The sequence below is a fragment of the Artemia franciscana genome, chromosome 7 (assembly GCF_032884065.1).
Source record: "Artemia franciscana chromosome 7, ASM3288406v1, whole genome shotgun sequence".
NCBI classification, from domain to species: domain Eukaryota; kingdom Metazoa; phylum Arthropoda; class Branchiopoda; order Anostraca; family Artemiidae; genus Artemia; species Artemia franciscana.
Genome location: NC_088869.1, coordinates 50023025 through 50034434, shown reverse-complemented (window position 1 = coordinate 50034434; position 11410 = coordinate 50023025). Strand labels below are relative to the sequence as shown.

Below are 11410 nucleotides of genomic sequence, written 5' to 3'. Positions count from 1 at the left end.
CTAATTTGAGGAGAATCACCTTGCGGGTTATACACATTGAATATATTGACAGTCATATTTTTACTTAAAAATACTCTACAGCCCTGAACTTCAATTTTATCAAATTTGTCTAGGTATTGGGTTCTGATTGGAACAAAATGTATATTTTTCTTTATTCCAACTAAGATTCCCCCTTTATCTGCATTGATTCTATCCTTCCTTAAAATGTTGAATCCTTTAAAAGTTGGGTTAATATGGGGTTTAAGATGCGTTTCTTGTATACAAAAGATGTTTACACCGTTCATAAGGCAATAGTTGACTAGCATATCTTTATTTGTTTTAACTATGGATCTTGCATTCCAGGATAATAATTTAAGGGAACTGGTCATTTTCTTGTACATTCTGAATTGACTTGGACAGCATCTACTTCACCAATATTTAGGTTTATCAAAAAGGAGCATACCTTTTGGATTTTTTGAGATAGACTAAAATTGTCAAATTTTATGAAGTCTTCAGAAAACACCAATGAAATGGCCATTTTAGTCATAATTTCTCTTTTTGTCTCTTTAATAATTGCATCAAAAGTATGGTTCAATGTTGAGTGGGTTGAGGTGTTTTTCTTATAGGCTTCTTTGTGTAAGGCTTGTGCATAAGTTTTGTGTACAGCAGAGGCTCTTTTATACCCTACTTGGTATTTTTTAGCAACATTTAGTATTTGCTGATTTTTCAGTCTTTCAGGGCAGGTTAGAGAAGTTGATGAATGATTTCCCTTACAATTAATACACCTATATTTAGAAGCCCTGCTCTGGGCATCCTCAAGTTTCAATGGGCAATCCTTGGATGTATGTTGATTAGAGCATTGCAGGCATGTAGAATGTTCTGCTTTACAATACTTAGCAGTGTGACCATATTTTTGACATTTGAAACACTGTAAAACTTTTCTGTTATATTCCTTAACTTCTCTTTCTCTTCCAAAGCAAGTAACTTTTGGGGGTAGAGTGTTGCCACAAAATGTAATTAGTACTGACAAACTATCCTCTAAGATTTTGGATTCTCTATTGAAACGTTTCATTCTTTTTGCAGATTTTACAGTCACTGTAGAGTAAACACTTTCAATAATTTCCTCTTCAGATAAGTATTTTGGTATGCCTTTGATGACACCTCGAGAGATTTTTTCATGTAGTTCAATTGATACATTCTGGTCACAAATTGAGTTTAATGATAATAGTTTCTCTGCTGTATTGTTGGAATCTACATGTATGACCATTTTTGGAATTTTACTGAATATTTCAAATGCAAACTTTTTGTGACCAACCACACTAGTTAGGAATTTAAAAACTTTCGAGTCTTCTGGGAATTGCTTTCCATTTTCATTTAGGGACACTTTCACTGCAATAGGAAAAATCTCTTAATCAGGAATATATTCTTTTTGTAGTAGCTGGTGAGCATTGTTAACACTTTGGCTTCTTTTCTCACAGTTTTGTACCTTAGAGGTATTAGGGGAGTGGTTTTGCCTGGGTGAACTACACTGGCTCATACTGTTTGTGATGATTCCTTCAGCTGCAAAAGGATTGATAGCACTTAAATTTTCATTACAGTCTTCCATCTGTGGTAGTGGTGGGAAGTCTGGGTCATTTGCCCAAGATTCTGGAAATCTGTTGTTCATTCTCATAGGGGATAAGTCAGGCAAGTGATTCAATGTGGGATAATTAATTGGAGATAGCTGAATTTGGGTTCCAGTCACTGATGATGGAGCAGTAATGTACACCGGTTGCCCATTTTGAAGAAAGCCATAGATGAGCAGGTTGGAATTAGTGATCATATTTCTATCAGGTGGTTCTGACCCCATCACTTCACTTGGCAGTAAAAACCACTTTTACTAAGCCTAGATTTGACAGATTCCTTACTTACACAAAAATAATTCAGACTTCAAGAAAAAGATTATTACTCCTACCGTTTCTTGCTCAAATTTAAGTTTCAATTGTAATGATTTCGAACTTATTGCTGAATTTTTAAATATGCCTGCCTAAATTGAAATGCATAGTCCTAGAACAGAGTTCCGTTTGATTCCATTCGGTGATTAATTGGAATCCCACCAACATCCTGAATTTTCACCTTTCAGAAGTTTTGAATTCAGCGCTTCTTTCTATTGATCCGACGGATGTCGGCCCCATTCACAGCGGATAAAAATTTAGCACGCCAGCGGACTACTTAGGTAAGTAGAAGCAAGAAAAACGACTTCAGAGATCTAGCAGAGATCTAGCGGACAAAGAAAAACGATATTTATCTCCAAAGTAGTCCGCGCGTGGGTTCGCGGAGACAAGAGAAACACAGCTTTGGTAGTGCTAGGGTAAGATCCACCTTTGCTGTTTTTTCAGTTGAAGAAAAGTAAAAATTTGGCGCTGCTAGCCTTGTTGAAGAAAAGTTTTCATAATTCGGGCATTATGCATTCTGTAATAATCAACATTGAGAAGCCCCTGAAGGTAAGGTAAGTACTGCAATTTTTTGAAATGATGTGCTTTTCTTGTTAAGCTAAAATAGCATGCATTTTGTTGGAAAACGTAGTTGTAAGAGCCCTGAGCCTGTCAAAATCATATAGGCCCTTATGATCCCAGAAAAAAATATCAACCATCCCCCCTCTAAAAAAAATCCGGTAAGGGTCTACATATTGTTAAATTTTCAACTCTCAAAATTTTCAAAAAAGTTTTTTTTAATATATCAGACAGTTTGTGTTAATGAACTGCCTCAATAGTAACGAAAACTAAAAAGAAAACTTAACTTGGAGCTTGACGTCATATTTCAACGAATCACGCATAGTAAAAGTTTAGTAAATCAAATTTAATTTTACAGGGTCAAAATCTATTAAGAAATTCCGTGCGACTGAATAGCACAATACTTATGACTGTAGAATAGCTATTCAACATTATTGTCCAACTATAAGACGGAGTATCATATGCTGGGATGGGAGGTTCGGGAAGTGGGGGGAAGGATAGGGTCTGAAAAATTAGTGATTAAGCCTGCTGAAAAAACCCAAATGTGTATGAAATACAACTTAGCCAATTCAAAAGCTTTTTCAAACTATACTACTGTCGTCTACAGCAACTCATTGCTGATAATCTTAGTAAAAGCTTGATAATCAGTACTTAATGTTATGTTTATTCAATGTTTTTTTCTAGTTAATTATTTATTGTTTAATATTTTCAATTTAACTTTATAGTGTCTCCGGTAAATGGTAACTTTTCTTTAGTAGCGTTCAAGCATAGTGTAAGTACAAGCAAATAGTAAAGCAAAATATAAATGCAAATCAGCATAAGTATAAAGTAAGGCCCAGGAAATATTTTAGTTTTTTATTGTGTATATTTCAAATTTTATATTTACGGTAAATTTCTATATGCTACTACTCTGCTGTTGTAATGCTTGTTTGCAATTAAGTCAGTTTAAAGAAAAGAGTCATGCATAGAAAATTAGTTGTGTAAGTGTACTTAGTTTAAACATAGAATTGATGATTAGCTGCCTGAGTCCTGGGTATTTTACCCTAGAGTATAGGTCCATACTAGATTATATGTCCATGCTAGTATCCCCGTAGAAGCATAATATTTATAAGCATGAATATATAATGAGTCGGAGGTCATAGGCTTGGGAATGTCTGTGCAGGATTTCGACTCTTGTTGATAGAAGAGCATCGCTAAGGGCTAAAAACCTTGTTATGGCCAAGATGGGCACAGGACTGCACAAAGCCTCCATTCATGCTGAAGGCCCCAGGAACTTCCTGCTGTCCAGTTTTTAGCCGGCTTACGCGCTTTGGTGTAAACCTGAGAAGATATATTGATCCCCGTCCTTTACTGGTATCCGGGATAATTGCTTTCCTTGAGCCCAAAATAATTTGATTTAAAGATTATTGAAATTGGAACTTGGAATGTTTTGATGCTAGAAAGTGACTTTTGTATCGACATTTTGACTAACAAACTCAGAAGATTTGACCTGGACTTATTAGGAGTTTTAGAAACTCATATCCCAGGTTTAGGAAGCATGAAATTATGTGATATAGAATTTTTTTACAGAGGTAGGAAGGATGGGGTCCATAAACAGAGAGTAGGCCTCATGATTAATAAGGAAGCTGTTAAGTCTTGTTTAGGCTGGGAAGGTATTAATTATAATATACTAATTATTCATTTTATGACTAAAAAGTTCAGGGTATTATTTACAGTAGTATATGATCCTGTTGAACCAACTGGCGGATATACTAGTGACTCAGATGAATTTTCCTTACAGTTACAAGAGCAAAAAGATAGGGTCCTAGGTAGAAAAATGGTGTTTTTTTTCTAGGAGATTTTAACGCCCAGGCTGGTAGAAATAGGAATAGATTGTATTCTAGCCCAACTGAATTTGGCGTAGGAAAAGAAAACAGTAACGGCTGTAGACTTTTGCAATTTTGTAGGTGTGACAATCTAGTTATAATCAATATGGTGTTTGGTCATAAAATGGCCCATAGGTTAACATGGTATTCATGTGGTGGTAAGACAGCAAACCTCATTGATTATTTCATAGTAAACTGAAGACTGGCAGGATTATTACAAGATACTAGGGTACATAAAAGTGCTGTTATTGATGTTCAAAGTAACGATCACCATCTACTGGTATCTATGGTTAATTTAAAGCTGAAATTTCGAACGAGTAACTACCTCCCCGGAAGTTATGATCTTTTAGACTCCAGGATGAAAATTTAAGCGAAACTTTCCAGGAACACTTTAATACTGAACTTGAGAGTTTAAAATTTGACAATTTGGGATTTGGCTGGAATAATTATAGAAAAACAATTTGTAAAAATTTGTGAAGTTGCTAATGGTGTCTTAAGGAAGAAAGCTAAGACTGCAGCTAGGAGTATTAGTGAAAGAGCTTTATGTCTAATAGAGAGGAGGAGAGGTCTGTGCAAGAATTATCTGAAGGAAAGATCATATGAAAACAAAAGGAATGTAAAGAAAGTAGGGAAAGCATTACAATATGAGCTAAGGAAGTGTGAAGCGGAGGCAATGGATAAAATTGCCAAGGATTTGGTAGATATAGCTTGACAGCATAATTGTAAGTTATTGTACCGGCATGTCAATAAATTGAGAGGGAGTTGTCAATCCGGACTAGTTCCAGTTAAAGATAGGAACAGTGCCACAATTAGTGATAAGGAAAGAGATAAATTAAAAATTGCGGAACATGTTCCAAATGTTCTAAACCGAGATGCAGTTGCAGGAAAAGATATAGAGGGAATCGAAAAAGTTTTTGACACTTTGGATGTGAGGGAAGACTTGTTTTGTGAGAAAGAATTAGCAACAGCACTAAAAAGATAAAAAAAAAAAAAACATAAAGCTCTTGATGCTGATGGTATGGTATATGAGCTTATTATTTATGGTGGCCCTGAGGTTAAAAATAAGTTACTAAAGATTATAAATATGATTTTTGAAAAATTTGAAGTGCTTAACGATTTAGGAACACCTTAATTAAACCACTATGTAAAAATGATAAGGATGTTTGTTGTAACTATTGAGGTATTAGTCTGGTCACTGAAGGTAGCAAATTACTTAGTAATACGATACTTTTAGACCGAGAGATGCTGTAGACAAGGTTTTAAGAGAACAATGCAGATTTGCAAATAATTGAGAAGTGCCTTAGTTGTCATACACCCTTGGTCCTCAGTTTTATAGATTATGAGCAAGCATTTGATTCTGTTGATAGAAGAGCTTTAGCAAAGGTCTTCCCCTTTTATGGCATACAAAACAAATACATTAATCTAATTAATACCATGTACGAGAAAAACACTGAAGCGGTTAAGGTAGGAAATGAGGTTAGCAGCTGGTTTTGTATTAAATCAAGAGTTAAATCAGGGTTGTATTCTATATCACTTTATATGAATCATTTTGATGAAATTTGTCTTAAGGAGCACAGGAAAGGCAATAGGAGACTATGGAATCACATGGGAAGGAAGAACTTTCCTGGACTTAGATTATGCTGATGATTTTTAGCATCCTAGTTGAAAGTGCGAGCAAAATGAATAAACTTTTGAGGTGTTGCCAGGTCAGGGTCCTAGAATAGGTATGAAAATTTTTATTAAGAAGACTAAGTCACTAAGGCTAGGAATCAGTGAAGATGAAAAGGTGATGTCGGGTAATGAAAATATTGATCAGGTGGTCCGCTTCACTTACCTTGGTAGTATTATTAGTATAGACAGTGGGAAAAGTGAAGATATTAAAAAGTAGAATAGTCAAGGCTCAGGGTGTTTTTTCACAGTAAAAAAAAGTTTGGAAGAATAGGACGATAAGTCTGCAAACCAAGATTAGAATATTGGAAAATACAGTGATGACAGTGGTCAAATATGGCTGTGAAGCATGGGCGCTCCAAAAAGTGGATTAAGATTTACTAGATGTATTCTAGGCAAATTTCCAATGGATTGTTCTGGTTACCAAGCTGGCTGACCGTATTTCAAACAATAGGCTGTACGAAAAAGGTGGTTCAATCTCGTTTTCTAGGGCTATAATGAAAGAAAGTTTGAGGTGGCTAAGATACGCTTGGCGAGTGAGGGATGAAAAATAGCCGAAGACTGTCCTTTTCGGCCAACTATCTAGGGCTAAACAGAAAGCAGGTTGTCCTCGTCTGAGATTGGAGAATGTCATAAAGAAAGATATAAGGGAAATAGGAGCTTTCTTGGAAGATTTAAAGAGGGAGGCTTTGAATTGACAGGGATAGGAGCGTGCGTAGCTGTGTTTGGCTCCGGCGGCTTGGTGCTGTGGTGAATTGTAGTAGTAGTAGTAGTACTAATCTTTAATTTGCCTTACATTCAACCTTATTTTTTTTCAGTCTCTCTTTCATCTGTTTTTCCATACCTTTTTTTCTTTCCATCCATCCATCAATCCATTTTACTTTTTCATGCCTTTTTTCTCTTTTATCTTACATTTTACTTTATTTTTTTTCATTCTTTTAACTTTGGTCCCGCTAGAGGAAATTAAATAAAAAACAAGTTTGTCAACTGAAAGTAAGGAGCAACATTAAAACTTAAAACAAACAGAAATTATTACGTATATGACAGGGGTTTTACCCTCCTCAATATCTTGCTCTTTACGCTAAATTTAAAATTTTTTGTTCCAATTATTCAAGAATGACTACTGATACTCAAGGACCGTTTGATCAGAATGAAAGCTTTTTCAAAAATTCAAAAAATACCTGTATAACTTGCAGCGCCTCCCCCTGGGGCTGTAGGGGGTTAATTCATCCTCAAGACTGTAGTTATTAGATCTTTCGATGAATCTGAACAAATGGCTATCTCAAAATTTTGATTAGATAACTTTTGGGACAAAAGGAGTGGCAGGGGGATAGCTGTTCTCCAAAAATTTTGTCACTTAAAAAGAGCATAGGAACTTCCTATTTTCGGTTAAATGAGCTCTCTTTCGATCATTTAGGATCACTGGTTGGATACGATCACCCCTGGGGAGAATAAACAAGAAAACAAATAAACACGCAGCCGCGACCTTTGTTTCTGGCAAAAAATGTAAAATTCCACATTTTTGTATATAAGCCGGCCTAATGGCTTTAAACTACAGGAGACATGGAGCTAAGGTACCCGCACCCCCACAATCGATAAAATTTATCTATGGATATAATTGTGTACACTAATTGTTTACTGACTGGAGGATAATAGTGCTTCCATTGGCTAGTTTTCCTGATGAAGGAGTCAAAGAGCTGAAAGGACTTTATTATGTACCCCTCCATAATTTTCGGAAATGGAACGGGAAGATATTGAAACAGTAGGGTTCTCTGATAAGCTGAATCTCACGGTACGATTTTCATAAAAATCAGTATTTCTTATGAGTGTTCTCCCTTTTTTCAAAAATTAGGCAAATCTTCTCAGGCTCTTAACTTTTGATGAGTAGCATAAAACTTCATGAATTCTATATTTTGAATAAGCATCAAAATTCGGTTCTTTTGATGTTCTTTCCAATTTCTTTCCGATTTCTGATTTTCGATATTTTCCGATCACTTGGTAAAATAAAAAAAGATAACTGATAAGGTCTTAACTGATAGCCTTGTCCACTTCTCAGACACATCGGTGAATAGAAATGGTAAAAGCATCTTTTTCTTTTTTGTTCGATTGTTGCCTTACCTTCCCCCCTAACTTTTTATCATTTCCCCTTCTTAACAAGAGGATGTCCCTGAGTAGGTTCATAATTCAGCTAGTTTTGAGTCTTTTGACAATTAATTTACTTCTACTAAAAAAAAAATAGTAAAACAGAACCTTTCTCTTTCTTTCAAATCCATAGTGATCAAATGTTGAGAGCAGTCTCAGTTTTGATTGATTGGTGAATTTAGTTTTTAGTAAAAAAAAAAAAAAATGATAATTTTACCTTATCTCAGGTACTACGGTTTGATAGTAAACGCATCTCTTTTACAGAAATTTTTTCTACCACGATAAAAAAGATTATTAAAAAAAAAACGGAGAAAAAAAACCCCACCAAGATAACTGCCTATAGAATAACTGCTTATAGGGGTGATGAATCATACTTCTTCTTCTCTAATATTGTATAATCTCCCCCTCACCCCTCTTCCGTCCCAAATTCTTATTTAAGTAATATTTCTCTTGTAATTTCCACGACTAGGCTTTTGAAACTTAAACCGGTCAACTTTAGTCGTGATTCCGAAATTAGCATACTTGTTTCTTACGATTTTATTTACTAACCTCAAGCTTAAAATATTATATTCTATTGAGCCCTGTTCAACTTTCAGAAACAAGGTAACACAAGAACCTACGAATTTCCACTGAGAGTAATTAATCCCTTGCTTAGTACATTAATTTATCGATTATTTCTTTGGAAGTCCTGTACTGTCATTTTATTTATATTTTCAGAAAATTTTCTTATGTTAAACAATTTACTACAAATAGGCAATAAATTATATTTTGATTTGCGAATATCTAGTATTTTTTATGCTCTATAACAAAACAATAAAAAATACTCTATTTAGTTTAGCAAAAGTTATCTATCTAAAAGTTCACCTCTTTGATATGAAGAAGCTATCTTTTTAATTATGTTAACAATTTTTGAAGGGTTTTACTAATTGTAAAGTTGTTGAAGAAACAATACAATTAGCCAACCCGAAAGAACTTTCACTATCTACTAATATTCCAATGGTCCTCAATTCTACTGTAGTGTCTATTTTCTCATGCCGACGAAGGAAATCTTGCTCCCCAATCTAAAACACCAGCCAAATGAAGTCTGGCTGAATGGATCTATGAAAAATGAACTAAAGTTTGGCCAGTTTTTTTGTAAATTAATTCCCGGAAAATAAAAAAAAATCTAATGTAAAACCTGGTAGCATTTCTTTTAAAAAAGGTCTGGAGCCTAAGAAATGGAAAATTTGAAGCAATCGCACGTACTATAAATATAAAAATAAATCGTTTAAAATTGATTGGCCGGATTGAAAATTCTCCTTTTTTTTAATTTATTCCTCCACGATCGTTTTTTTGTTTATATATTTTGGACTCTTAACGGCATGGATAAAAGCAGAAAAGTATCAAAATTAACTTCAAACTGTAGCTTTTTTTAAATTTATTTTATTCCATACTTTTCAGCTTTCTAAACCAATGCGTTAATTTTATATATATTAATGAAAAATATCAAGTTTTTACTCGGTTTCTCCGGTCCTACAAAACCCCTCTTTAAGCCCCCTGGCTGGAAACATACCCGAGGCATGGATGGGTAATACTTGCGTTAATTGTCTACTTGTCTTTACTTGGAGTTTCTATTTTGAGAGAATCACATAAAAACGAACAGGTGAATAATAGTAACAATAGATGGCTTCATCTAAAACAAGTGCGGCAAGTACATATATTATAAGTAATTTGATTATTCGGATTAAGAATTTGGTTCAGTTTTTGATCAGTAGCCTAGCAGTTTTAGGCCTCATGATCGTGGGAAGGCAAAGTACTGCACAATACGGTATAAAATACAACCATGGCGTTACCCTAATTGTTGAATTGGTTGAAGAGGGCAAACAGTAACCAGGGAGAATGGGAGAGGGGTAATGGGTCTGAAGAAATTAAGTTCCCATCTCAAGCCAACTAATGGCAAAAATAGATCTAAAACTTTTTTTCTTTGGGGGAGGGGGGTCAATTTGACCAGGACGCCAATAATGAACTGACTCGGCATGTTTGTTTTTTAAAAGAATAGCAATAGCGAAACAAGGGTGCCAGAAAAATTTTGCAGGAGGGGGCTTATGACAGAAATTGGCAAGACCAATTTAGTTCATTCAAGACCTATTTGGCAAGAGCAACGAAATACAAAAGTCCAAAAGATCATATCCAAAACCCCTAAATGGAGCAAGAAAGATCGCGACAAAGTGATAATAGACAAACGCATACGCGTCGTACTTTGATCAGGGGGGGGGCTAAATATCTTAGGATGAATAGGAAACTCTTCCCTCTCTCTCTCTCTCTCTCTCTCTCTCTCTCTCTCTCTTCACCATTTCAAGACAAGATGTCTTGTCCAAGACAAGATTTTATGTCTCCTCGAAACTTACCCTTTGCCTGGAGATTTGACAAGTATCAATCCCCGCTATTGCTACCTCTGAAGACGCAGTTTTTTTTTATTATGTTACCAGGTGTTTACTATTGACAGAACGTGTGATACTATTCCAGTTTTTGGGCTGTTGTTGTCATCTAAGAGGTTGTCACAATGAAACAGGTATATTGGCCTTAACAGTTAAATTTTGCTTAGTTTAATCCTTGGTTTATTCAAAGTTCAATTACAATAATTATAGTTAAAGAGAATTTATCCAAACTTCAATTGAAATACAAAAACTGAGAATATGTAAGTGAATATCACAAAAACCCGGATTTAAAATTATTTGAATGCAAGAGAACGAAACTGCTCGCTTGTTTTTGGGCATTCAATATCAGTATCTTTTTTAGCTTTAACAAAACTGTATAAAGCTTACCATCATTTCCAAGCATTAGAGGATTCTTGTTAATGACAAGTTAAGCAAATTTTGAAGGGTTTTACCAATTGTAAAATTGCCGAAAAAATGATGCAATCGGCCAACCTGAAAGAACATTAATTTGTCTAATCGGGACTCGTAGGCAGTAAGGCAAGTCGTAGGCAAGTAAATTCTTATTCGAATTTTTATTAGTAAAAGATATACGTAACTTATAAATTAGCTTACGTAAAGAACTTTTGTATTCTCATGTTTTTATTACATATAAAAGGGGGTTCGCCCCCTCGTCAGTATCTCGCTCTTTACGCTAAAGCTTAAATTATGTCCCAATTCATTAAGGATGACCCCTGAATCACAAAAGCCGTAGAATAAATAGTTGAAATTACTAAAAATACTTTAGCGTAAAGAGTGAGGTATTAGGAGGAGGTGAGCCCCTCATATGGGTAGTAATTTCTGTTCGTTT

General features: G+C 34.9%; 1 protein-coding gene across 1 annotated transcript; it reads right to left on the bottom strand.

Annotated features, from left to right (window-relative positions):
- Nucleotides 1-364: 364 nt before the first annotated feature.
- LOC136029717 (uncharacterized) lies at nucleotides 365-1246 on the bottom strand. The gene has a single exon (XM_065708220.1). It carries the CDS (start codon nucleotides 1244-1246, stop codon nucleotides 365-367), a length of 882 nt encoding a protein of 293 aa, XP_065564292.1.
- Between the last annotated feature and the right edge of the window lie 10164 nt (nucleotides 1247-11410).

Coding starts and splice junctions, on each gene's coding strand:
- LOC136029717 (XM_065708220.1), bottom strand. CDS start 1,246: ATGGTCATACATGTAGATTCCAACAATACAGCAGAGAAACTATTATCA.